The 13,323-nt window shown below is 46.2% G+C and overlaps 1 protein-coding gene across 1 annotated transcript in view; it reads right to left on the bottom strand.

The window, feature by feature from the left end:
• Positions 1–13,323, bottom strand: part of TRABD2A (TraB domain containing 2A) — a 57,337-nt gene that overhangs the window by 8,672 nt on the left and 35,342 nt on the right. Inside the window, exons 4-5 of the mRNA XM_064377782.1 lie at positions 10,693–10,867; positions 3,408–3,498 (exon numbers count right to left, since the gene is read on the bottom strand). Of these exons, the coding sequence (XP_064233852.1) occupies positions 3,408–3,498; positions 10,693–10,867 (266 nt within the window). The remainder of the gene's footprint in view (positions 1–3,407; positions 3,499–10,692; positions 10,868–13,323) is intronic.

Below are 13,323 nucleotides of genomic sequence, written 5' to 3' on the forward strand. Positions count from 1 at the left end.
TATTAGTTACACATAATCAGTCCTATTTGAGATCCCATCATGTGCCAGATGCCAAGATAGATACTTCTGGAAATCCAATTTTGAAAATTAGATCCTTGTCCAGAAGGCTCTAGAAGAAAGAGAGAGCTCTTGCTAAAGGCCGCTGTAGAAGCACAAATCATAGGTTCCTTGGGGTCATGCACAGGATGAACCCAGGATGGAGCGATGGAGGAAGGTGTGGCAACGTGCTGGATCTCACAGATTCTGATAGAACTGAGGGTAGTGGGGGTAGGGAAAGAATCCCTGGCGGAGGAAACTGCACTAACAAAGACATAAAGGCTAGGAAGTAAAAGGTGGAAGAAGAAAGACAGAAAGGAAAGGTCTGGGAGATAGATAGAAGGGTCTGAGCTATTTCTGGGCCCTGGTTAACTGTGTGACCTTTCAGTTTCTTCATTAGTAAATGAGAAGAAACACTCCCCTTGCAGGCTGGTTTTGAGAAATAACTGAGAGTAAATAAACCTGGCTACCACCTGATGATCCACCAATAAATGTTCTTTTCCTCCCTGGGGAAATGAGAACACTGGTTCTCAGCCTTCAGTGGGCATCAGAATCTCCTGGAGAGCTTCTAAAAAGACCGATTCCTGACCTTCCTTCCCCCAAGGGCAGGCGTCAGGGTTACAGGCAGAATTAGGGAGTCTAGAAACAACCAGCAACACACACAATACACACACATACAGCCCACATATACCCCACACACGTACACACACCACACACACCACATACACCACACACACCACATATACACAATACATACATCAGACATACACCACACACATGCACACACAACACACACACCAAATATGCACCACACACATGCACACTATACACACACCCCACATATACCACACACACCACACACACGTACCACACACACCACACATATGCACAACACATACATCAGACATGCACCACACACAACACACATATGCACACAACACACACACCAAATATGCACCGCACACTATACACACACTAGACGTGCACCACACACACACATACACAACACACACACCAGACATGCACCACATACATGCACACTACACACCACACACACACCCCACATACCACATACACACCACATGTACCACACACCAGACATGCACCACACACACATGCACCACACACATGCCCACTACCACGCACATACACCCCTCACATACACATTGCACACTAGATACACACCACACAAACCCTACACACAAACATCACACACCCCTCACACCACACACCCCTCACACACACCACACACCAGACATACAAAACATCAGATACACCAAACACATTACACACACACACACACACACACACACACACACTCCCCAGGCAGGGCCCTCTCCAGCACCCCAGGGACAGTACGTGGAACCCCAGCCCAGTCAGCCCAGTGGGAGGGGCTGAGAAGGGACCAGAGAGAGCCCAGTGGGGGAGGAAAGACCCACAGTCCTGCAGGGTGCAGAGAACCCCTAAGGGCTGGCTCCTCCAGACTTGAAGGAGAACAGGAAGGAGTGTGAGCCTGCAGCAGAGCCGACTCAGGCAGGGGTAGGATTCTCCCACCCCCACCCCCGTCAAGGGGAGGAGAGGAGGGCTCCTCGGTGTGGGGAGTAGCATCGGTAAAGGTGGAGAGGCAGGAACGGGAGGGAAGCTCTTCTGAAGCAAGCAGCAGATCCCTGCTGTGGGAGGGGTAGGGTCTTAGTGCTAAGACCTCCGAGTAAAGACAATGACTTTGGAAGAGAACAATCAAAAACCGTGGAGGGTTTGAATACGGGACACTGGAAAGATTAGTCCCACAGAAGGGCGAAGAATGAACCTGAGGGAGAAGGGCCTGGGAGGGTGCGGTGGCCACGGAAATGGGGAAGGACAAATCCCAGCCAGTCTTCACTGGAGGAAGCCAAAGGCCTGGAGGAGGGAAATGCGCAGGCTCACATCAGGGCTTCTGTAAACTAGAAAGTGCTCTGTGAAGGGCAGTCACTATTGACACAGTAAGTACAGGGCATGAAGAGAGGTAGGGATAAGAGAAGTCAGGATGTGTCCAGGATTTCCCACCTAGAGGGACACTGGAAAAATCATGGCTCCTGCCAGGCATGAGCCTCTGGGGTGACAGGGGACAGGGAGACAAGGTGTGATGAAGGGGGGCCTTCTGAGGAGAAAGAGGGCAGCTGGAGATGAGCGGCCATTGGGCAGACACCACAGCTGGATCCTCTGTCAGGGATGGGTATTTGCATCCTGGAGCACTCTCGCTACAGCTGAGACCTCTGCCAGGAGAGGGGGCTGCTGACCATGGATCGTGAGGGAGTAGGGGCCAGAGAAATGGAGGGGATGTTAGGAGCTGATAAGCGTCCCCCACATTCACATGTTGAAGCCCCAATCCCAGTACCTCAGAATGTGACTATTGGGAGTTAGGGCCTTTAAAGAGGTGATTCTGTTAAAATGAGGACCCTAGTCCAATATGACGGGTGTCCTTACTAGAAGAGAGGCCAGGGACGCTAGCTTACAGGAAAAAGCGCCATGTGCTGGCAGGAAGAGAAGGCGGCCATCTACAAACCAAACAGAGAGACCCCAAGAGAAACCAGTCCCGTTGACACCTTGATCCGGGACTTCCAGCCTCCAGAGCTGTGAGAAGTGTGTTTCTGTTGATGAAATCACCCAGTCTGTGGTTTTGGCTATGACAGTCCGAGCAGACGACTACAGGGGAAGGGGAAGGGGAAGGACACCTGGGGCCCACCAGGACAGACGACCAGTTGGGAGGCCAGTGGCAGACAGCATTGCTGAGGGGCCGGGGGCTGGGCCTCCTGAGGTCTTTACAGAAAGGTCTGTGGGGGCAGGGGGCAGTTTGACCAAAAAAAAAAAAAAAAAAAGAAAAACAGAGAAATAAACCTAGGGAGGAGGAAACAGCTCAGAGAAAGAGAAAGAGCTTCTCCTGCCCCTGAGAGTGGCCAGACACGCACTTCCTGCACCCCTAGCCCCTCTGGCCTATTTACCACTGTCACAGCCCGATTCCCCCATTCTGCCTCCTGAAAACTCCCAAAACACCTGGGTCAAAGAACATTGGACATTAAGCCTAATTACTCCTCCCTTCCCCTGCTAGCCCCACCCCGACCCCTGGACAACCTTCCCTTCACCTTCCCCCGCTCCCCAAACACTGCTGAGGAGACCAGTGCGGCCTCTGCACCCCAGAGTGTCCCTCCTGCCAACCACGTCTGACACAGCCCAGTCACACAGAGCCAGCTGAGCTGGTGCCAAACGTCCAGCATGGGGGAAACGACCAAACAGGGGTTCTCTGGAGCTCCTCAAGACAGCAGCCCACCCTGGTGCCCAGGCAGCCCTGTGAGGGCCTCAGCTCCCCAGCCAAGACAGAAGCATAGGACGGTTACTTGTGGATGGGTCGTCCAGCGGGGGCGTGTTCTACCTCATAGCCTTCACGTCGCAAAACATCCAGCACTGTGTGGTTGCCCATGAAATGACCTGCAGTGAGAAAAACAACCAGAAATGCTGCAGCTCTCAGGACCACCAAACGCTCTCCCCAGACACATGCCCTAGAACCAAGAAATTACCCTGGCAAGTCCCCTTCCTATCTGTCCAGCACAGTACAGTTCCAGGGAGCTTCTGGAATCAGGCCTGCCAACAGTCCTGCGAGGCAGGTAGGGAACATTGGTAGCATTTCAGAGACGATGACAATGAAGATCAGAACAATGCAGCGAGTTACCTGAAGTCACACAGCTAAGGGGAAAGCCTGGACATCAAACTGCAACCTGGTAAGACCTCCCAGAGGAGGTGATATATGAGCAGGATACTGAAAGGTGAGGACACTGGTCTGGAGAAAATACAAGAATTCAGGCCAGGTACAGTGGCTCACACCTGTAATCCCAGCACTTTGGGAGGCCGAGGCAGGTAGATCACCTGAGGTCAGGAGCAACCTGGCCAACATGGTAAAACCCCATCTCTACTAAAAATACAAAAATTAGCCAGGCATGGTGGCAGGTGCCTGTAATCCCAGCTACTCAGGAGGCTGAGGCAGGAGAATCGCTTGAACCCAGGAGGCAGAGGTTGCAGTGAGCTGAGATCAGGCCACTGAACTCCAACCTGGGTGACAGAGCAAGACTCTGTCCCAATTTAAAAAAAAAAAAGGAAATTCCAACTACAGGAAGGAACGAAATGTAAATGTGCTCTCTGAGAAAACAGGGAGGCTGGTGGGACTGAAGGAATGGCTACTTCCCAATCACCACTTTCTAGAAAAAGCAAAGGCAACGTAATCTCAGATCTGTCCTTCCTGGAGGTTTCTGCATAGGACAAACCCACTATGGTCTCAGGAGCCCCAACCAGGGAACCCTGGGAGCCTATGGCAGTACAGTAAACAGGTCCAACAAGGAAGCAGAAGGCCCATGGCTCCTGCTTTCACTTTCACCCTCATGCATCAAAGCAGGTGTTCATGGGTCAGCAGGGGCTCAGAAAGGGAAGTCTGGCAAAACCATTCCCTCCCATCTCCCCTCTCCTCCCCACAACCTAGACCAGATCCTAACTAGAAACAGCTGCCAGTGCAGGGGCGCTAGCTGTTACCTAGAAATGTGGGGTCGGAGAGGAGGCTAAGCCCACTGAAGAAGTAACCCTGGCAAACAGGAGCCAAAAATCAGCACGGGCTGATTTCAGATCTACACCTAAGTGAGAAAAAAGGTTGTGTCTTTCACCACTCATCCTAGGTTATTCATTTGCAAATAACTGGCAATTCATAGAACAAGTGATTATAGTTTCCACTTAGCACTTGTGACTTCAATCTTTCTTCTACTCCAAAGGTGATTTCCATTTCCAATCTTCACATTTTATATCCAGATCCCCATGACAAAAGTTGCTGCTTGATTTTAAAACTCCAGTACTTTCCATTTTCGGTTATCTTCATTTCGCAATTAAAAGTTTGCTAGCCACACAGCTTTTAAATTTTAAAAGTACACAGTCATGCGTTTGGGAGCAATTTATATAGTTTCCTCTGCTCAACGTAGCCTTCAGAAAGCACAGAGAGAAAGCGGCTACAGGAAGATAACTTTGCCCTAGAAGGAGGCAGTGCTAGACGGGGGCTCACAGCTCCTGGGCACTCCCAATGCCCGAAGTGCCCAGGGGCTATGTGCCCCCGTCTAGCACTGCATCAGTATGACAAACCAAGCCCGGAGTACTGGGCAAGCCCCCATCCGAGGGCCCACCCACCAAACTGCTCAGTCCAAGCTATGCCCCAAACTCCCACCAGCCCAGAACCCAGTTGACCTTTCCCCTCTCCCCAAAGCGTCCTTACCCCTGCACTGGACATCGGGAAGCTTTTCGATGCTCACCTAAGTCTGGCAGGAGTGGAAAGCAAAAGCCCCACTCCAGCACCTGGGTACCTTCCATTCATGCAGACCCGGGGTGGTGCACTGGGATACCGCCCACCACGGGCTCTGTTTCCTAACGTCCTCATCTAGGGCTCGCACCACTGTTGTGGTACCTCAAGGGTGAGGCCCAGGCTAACAGCTTTGTTACAGGAAGCCATTTGTTGAGACAGTGCAAATGTGTACACAGTGCCCAATCCAGACATGAAACACAGGACTTACAGAAGTAGAAAACTACCATATACTCACAGGCACTGCTGAGAGCAGAAACTGCAATTTGTTTTGTGGCAGAAGTTTTCAATGAGCATGATGTGGAAGCCAAACCTCTCATATTTCTATAACAGTTTCATTAATGTTTGAATAGAATTCACACGACATAAAATTCATCCTTTTATAGTATGCCATTCAGTGATTTTTTGTGTATTCAGAAAGTCGTACGAGCACGACCACTATCAAATTGTAAAACATTTTCATCATTCCTGACCCCACCCCCTGGCGACCACTAATCTATTAATACTTTCTGTCTCTATAGATCTGCCTGTTCTGGACATTCCATATAAATATAATCACAAGATTTTGTGACTGGCTGTTTTCACTTAGCACAATGTTTTCAAAGTCTATCCACGTAGTACCATATATCAGTACCTCTTTCCTTTTTATGGCCAAATAATATTCCATTGTGTGTATATATCACCTTAAATATCCCTGTCAGTTGATGGATAGTAGGATTGGTTCCATTTTTTGGCTATTATAAATAATGCTGCCATGAATATCCATGTACAAATTTTCTTATGGATATATGTTTTCAATTATCCTAGGCATATATCTGGAAGTTGAAATGCTGAGTCAAATGGTAGCCCAATGTTTAATTTTTAAAAACTGCTAAACAGCTTTTCCAAAATGGCTACACCATTTTACATTCCCAGTAGCAATGTATGAAGGTGCTAATTTCTCCAAATCTTCTTCACCAAAACCTTTTACCATTCATCGTTTTTTGTCACGGCCTAGTGAATATGAAATGGTATCTTTACTTTAGCACCACATCAATAGGGCTCTAGTAAAATAACGGTGGATTACAGGTGAAAGAGCAGCGAGACTCAGACTCTATTTAAGAAGAGTTCTTAAGAAAATACAAAGACAAAAAACTAGAGGAAAAACTAGAGGATACTAGAGGAAACTGAAGCCTCTGGGACCTAGAGTTACAGCAAACATGCCTTAGTATGTGTTGCTGTTACAAAATACCACAGACTGGGTCATTTATAAACAACGGAAATTTATTTCTCGCAGTTCTACAGGCTGGGAAGTCCAAAATCTAGGCATAGGCATTCAGCGCCTCATGAGAGCTTTTTTTTTTTTTTTTTTTAATACAGAGAGTCTTACTGTCACCCAGGCTGAAGTGCAGTGGCATGTTCATAGCTCACTTCAGCCTCAACGTCCAGTGCTCAAGAGATCCTCCCATCTCAGCTTCCCAAGTAGCAGGGACTACAAGCACACATCACTATGCCTGGCTAAATTTTTATTTGATGTTTGTAGAGATGAGGTCTCACTGTGTTGACCAGGCTGATCTCAAACTCCTGAGCTCAAGTGATCCTCCTGCCACGGCCTTCCAAGGTGCTGGGATTACAGGCATGCACCACCACGCCCAACAGAAGACCTTCTTGCTGAGTCTTCACATGGCAGGAGGGACTCATGCTAAATCTTCACATGGTGGAAGGCACAAGGACAAAAAAAGAGCCTAAGCTACTTTCCTCCTGTCCTTTTAAAAGGCATGAATCCACTCATGAATGTGGAACCTTCATGACTTAATCACTTCCCAAAGGCCCCACCTGTTAATATCATGGCCCCACATGTTAATACAATCACTTCCCAAAGGCCCCACATGTTAATACGATAATAATGAAATAATTCAACGCATGAATTTTAAGGAACATTCAGACCACACCAAAACACTAAACAGCCCAACTCTGAGAAAGAGTAACATAAACTCTCACACTAAAAACATATTTCCCTCACTTCCCATTGCCGGATACATAATGTCCAGCTTTCAATTAAAAATTACAAGGCACGCTGGGAGACAAGAAAAATTACAGTCTGAAGAAACAATGAAAGTATCAGACCCAGACTCAGACATAATAGAGATTCTGGAATTATCAGATAGGGAATATAGTTGAACTGAAGAGCATCATCAATCAAATTGATCTAATTGACATTTAAAGAATACTGCATCCTACAACAGCAGATACAAATTCGATTCAGCTGACATGCAACATATTTCTCCTTTGTTTTTGAGTTTTGCTGGATGTGGCAATGTTTAACAGTCTTTTATTTCAGCATCTTGAATATGTCCCCCATAGCCTTCTGGCTTGCATGGCTTCTGATGAGAAATCTGCTGTTAATCCTATTGGGGATCCTTTGTCTGATTTGCTGTCACTGTTTTCAAGACTCTGTGTCTTTGGCTTTTGACAGTTTGGCTATGATATGCCTTGGTGTTTAACTTTTTTATTTTATAAAACTTATAGTTCATTCATTGGATGTGCAAAGCAATGTTTTTCATCAAATTTGAGACATTTTCAAGCATTTTTTTTTTTGAGACGGAGTTTCGCTCTTGTTACCCAGGCTGGAGTGCAATGGTGTGATCTCGGCTCACCGCAACCTCCGCCTCCTGGGTTCAGGCAATTCTCCTGCCTCAGCCTCCTGAGTAGCTGGGATTACAGGCACGCGCCACCATGCCCAGCTAATTTTTTGTATTTTTAGTAGAGACGGGGTTTCACCATGTTGACCAGGATGGTCTCGATCTCTTGACCTTGTGATCCACCCACCTCAGCCTCCAAAGTGCTGGGATTACAGGCGTAAGCATTTTTTTAATTAAAATTTTTTTTTTCCTCTCCTGTCTTCTGGCACTCCCGTTAGGTATACATTGGCACATTTGAGGACGTCTCACAGGTATCTGAAGATCTATTCATTTTTCTTCATTCCTTTTCCTTTCTCTTTCTCATACTGAATCATCTCAATAGGCCACCTTCATGTATGTTGATTCTTCTTCAGTCAGTTCAAATCTACTGTTCAGCCCCTCTAGTGAATTTTTCATTTCAGTTCCTACACTTTCAATTCCAGAACTTCTATTTGGTTCTTTTTAAATAATTTTTATTGATATTTTGTATCTGGCAAGATATTGTTCTCAAACTTTCCTTTAATTATTTAGATATGGTTTATTTTAGTTTTGGGGGTTTTTTTGGTGGGGGCGGGGGTGCTTGTTTTTTTGGAAATGGAATTTCATTCTTGTGACCCAGACTGGAGTACAGTGGCATGATCTTGGCTCACTGCAACCTCCGCCTCCCAGGTTCAAGTGATTCTCCTGCCTCAGCCTTCTGAGTAGCTGGGATTACAGGAACGTGCCACGACACCTGAATAATTTTTGTATTATTAGTAGACATGGGGTTTTGCCATATTGGCCAGGCCTCAGGTGATCCACCTGCTTCAACCTCCCAAAGTGCTAGGATTATAGGCATGAGCCACCGTGCCCAGCCTCCTTTAGTTTTTTGAACATATTTATAATAACAACTAGTGTTATACTCTTTTTCTAGTAGATCAAACATATTAAGTGCCTTATAATTGTTTTTATTGAAAACTAGACATTTAATTAATATAACACACCAACTCCGGAACTCATATCTCCTCTCCCCTCTTTCCAGGTACATTGTTGTTGCCGTTTGTTTAGTGATTTTCCAGGACTAAGTCTCTAAAGTCTGTATCCTTTGTGGTGTGTGTGATCACTGAAGGATCTGCTCAGTTAGCTTAGTGGCTGGCTAATGACTAAATAGAGATTTCCTTAAATTCCTTAAGATCCCAGCCTTTGCAGAGGAGCTGTGTGAGTTTTGGGGCATGTCTTTGATGGTATGCAGGCAATTTATGACCCTTCCTTAGCTTTCACATTCTGCTTGCACAGAGCCTCAACAGCAGCCAGAGGTGAGAGATTAGGACCTCCTCAGGTGTGCACAGCCCTTCTCATGCATGTGGCTTTCTAGGAATATGTTAGAGCTTTTCAAAATCCCCTATGGGATTTTCCTAAGTTTTTTGGGCAGCCCCTTGTAAGTTTCAATTAATATTGCTATTTCCAGCAACTATGATGTTAAACAGCTATCACTGATTGTTTTCAACAAACACCCTAAGAATAGGGCTATTCACACAGAGCAAGCTCTGAGTCAGGTCAAATGAAGACAAGCTTGGGAATGGAACTTATAGGGAGCTATTAGATATGTCAAATAGTGATGATTCTTTGAGGATGGAGCTTTGGAGGAACTCTGAACCCATTCTGTCCCCTCCAGTAACCATTAGGCAAATGGTTTTCACAGCTACTGTAGTTCAAGGCTCCTAACTTTCAAGGCTACTGTGAAGCTGGGAAAAGGGAGATGAAAAACAGAACAAATTAAAATGCCATGAAGCCCACTACTTCTATCAAAATTCACCCTGTTTTCTTAAATAAACACTTCTAGGATTATTGCAAGCCTTTAATTAATTTCCAGAGCTGTGGAAAAGTTGATTTTGACCATTTTTTCTAGTGTTCTTATTGCTGTTATGGAAGAATAGGTTTTTGGAGGCCCTCATCCCACCATTTCAGAATTGCTTCGCTCCAACTCCCTATCTTACCGGTAAAGAAACTGAGGAACATGACTTGTCCAAGTTTATGAAGTTAGCAGAAAAATATGAAAGAATAAAACCCAGCCCAGCAAATGATCTTTCTGCATACGGCCCAGCCTCTGTCATTTCTATCCTCAGTTCCCGAGGCTGCAAAGAATTCCATGTCAGAGTTACTCAAGAGGAGAGAATTTACTTCAAGAAGCCTACAAAAGCAAGTAATTGTCCTATTCTGTCTCCACGTACGCTGTTAACAGTCAATAAGAGCTGATGCATCAGCCCCAGGCCTTGGACTTGGGAGGCTTATTGTCAGGTAGAAGAGTAAAGACAGACAGATTTTTAGTGAAAGTTTACCAAGTTTAAAGTACCAGGAAGAAGTTGAGATTAAGTGTGAAGTTCAGAGGGGAAAAATGCCTTCCCAGCTGGCTCATGTGTAGAGAGAGCTATGGGTGAAGTCTCATGCACCAGCTCATTCAGCAACATTTCAACCGTGCTAGATGCTCCAGCCCCAGCTGGAGCCACTCTGCAACTAAAACAAGTCAAGGACGGTGTCACTCCCTTCATCTCACTTCATGACTAACACAGGCTCTAAGCAGGGGCTCACCTCAACATTCCCTTCTTGAGAGAAGCCCCAGATTCAGAGGCTAATTAGAGGTGACCCACTACTCACCAGCTCCAAAGGCAAAGAAGAAGCCTTTGTCAGGGAACTCCTCCAAAAGGGCCTTCACCCGCTTCCCTATTCTCTCATTCCGCTTGTAGATCAGCTCCTGGCGTAAGTAGCTGTCAATCTCCTGAGCAGTGATGCGCTCCTGAGGTGGTAGTGTGGCATTAATAAAATTGGGAACCTCCATGAAAATAAAGAGAAATAAAATAAAATAAGAGGCAACAAAGTTATTAACAAAGTTACTTCACTGGAGCATCAAATCCCCCAACCTAGATGGTCAAGACGTTGACAAGAGAAGAATGACACCGTTCTTGGAGTTTCCTGTCTGCTACATTTCCAACTATATCACATTCTCTGTAACCAAAGTGAACAAATATTAAGTGAAGTACACTGAATGAACTCTGATGCTATTTAAAACTGTACTTCTGTTTTACTTCAATGGTTCTGTCTGATGTTTATAAAAGGACACCATCGGGCCAGGTGCAGTGGCTCACTCCTGTAATCCCAGCATTTTGGGAGGCCGAGGTGGGCAGATCTCGAGATCAGGAGATCAAGACCGTCCTGGCTAACACGGTGAAACTCCATCTCTACTAAAAATACAAAAAATTAGCTGGGTATGGTGGCGCGCGCCTGTAGTCCCAGCTACTCTGGAGGCTGAGGCAGGAGAATCGCTTGAACCCAGGAGGCAGAGGTTGCAATGAGCCAAGATCATGCCACTGCACTCCAGCCTGGGTGACAGAGTGAGACTCTATCTCAAAAAAAAAAAAAAAGAAAAAAAAAGGACAGCATCTTTGCACCACACATCCATAATTTTAACTTGTGTGATTCACCATGCTTTTCTTATAAAAATAGTTTTATATAGTTACATATTTTAGATTTTATTACCAAAAACATGAAATTTCTATAATACTTAAATGTTTTATAAATCCTATACTTTACATTTTCATTATTTCTCCACTTCTATTTCTCTCCCTTGCTTTCCCCAGTGTTCTTTGGCATCCTGGCTAATTATTTCACTTGATTCTGGTATACATGTTAGCCAGTTTCAGTATTTTGGCTAATGACAGGATGCAAGTGCATCAAAATTGTGACAATCAGGTGGTTCCTGCAGCCCGGGCCTACAGGTAAGGCTGGCACTCTGTTTTCTCCCCACCCCCTCAGCTGTATGGCTTCCCAAACCTCAGCCTCCCACTCCTCCCCAGGTGCATGCTCTCCCCTCCACCCAGGGACTTAACAGTGTTACCCACTACCTTTGTCAGTAGCTACCCTGCCTGCTGCTGCTGCTGCTTCCAGTAGTCTCTCAAAAGATCTTTCCAAAGTCCTCAGACTCTATTACATAATATTAACTTCCATCTTATGGATAACAGATCTCCTTCCACAACTGCCTTGAAATGATATTCTTTCATTTTCAAATCAACCAGCCTTCATCTTCTACTCTGCCATCTTTTTAAAAAAATTATGTCATTTATGTAAGATCCTCCTGCCCATTTCCCGAAATCTCTTCTCTTCAGCAGAGCCCCTCTCTCCACAGAGGCAATGTCACACAGGGTGACCTCCCTCTGACATCCTGCTCTACCTTCTAAATTCCAACCATCACCCAAAGCCTGCACCACTCCCTGCTGGCCCGCCTGGTCCTCACTCACAGTGGCAGCACATTCCCTGACACCCCACACCTCCTGTAGGAGCCCTGTGGGCAGGGCAGGTGTGGGAGAGCCACAGGAGAGAAATACAAGAGACATTTGTATCATCTGCTCCATCAGCCTCACCATTTGCCCATGTAACTACCAAATCCTCTGCCCATATTAACTTTCTTCTGCTGCTTGCTTCAAATGTCAATTTCCCAATTGATCTTGACTTTTCTCCCCCTTTCCCTACCCCCAGCAAGAGTGCAGGTAAGAATTATCACCACCAACAACTCTGTTTTTCCTTCTTTAATGTGCTTCTCGTTCTCTCTTTCCTCCTGCTTCATTTTGTCTTGATTTGACTTCCTCTTCCTCTAGATTTTTGGGGATGCTTATTACGTCTTTCGATGCTTCTGTCATTAATGAAATGTCACCTTCCTGGGCCGATGCTGCACTCAGCCTGTACTGTCCTTCTTCCCAGTGCTGCTATTCCTTCTTCAGCTCTCATGTGCATGCATGTCTCCTCATGGCTGGGTCCCCAGATCTAACATACACCTGGACAGCATCACCCACACCCACTAGTTCCTGTCTCCCCTTGCCAGTGTCCTCATGCATGCAGACACCGGTCCTAATTGGGGGAAACAACACACTCCCCTACCTCAGAAGTTTAGCTAGTGTTTGCCATTTGCATGCAGTCTTAGAGAGCAGGGGAAGGCACCATGGCTTGTCCTGTGGGAAGCCTGTTGATAAAAGCACAACAGAGATCCATCCCACTTCCCTCCTGGAAGGAGACTATAATCTTCTGAGGCCTGACCAGCTGCTTCCTTCCCCTCGATGGCCCATAGGTAAGGCCTGAGTTGGGCAAACACTCACTCCACCAGCTCAGCCACACTCATCCTGCAACACCACAGGATACAATGATCTATGTCTGCAAATGCTAGCAGCCTTCCCAGCTCCAACACCCCAACCCTGTAGGCATTCCATGAATACACAGTTATATCATGCTCACACATTC

This window comes from Aotus nancymaae, unplaced genomic scaffold (genome assembly GCF_030222135.1).
Source record: "Aotus nancymaae isolate 86718 unplaced genomic scaffold, 86718_ANA_hifiasm-v0.15.2.pri h1tg000017l, whole genome shotgun sequence".
Lineage (NCBI taxonomy): Eukaryota > Metazoa > Chordata > Mammalia > Primates > Aotidae > Aotus > Aotus nancymaae.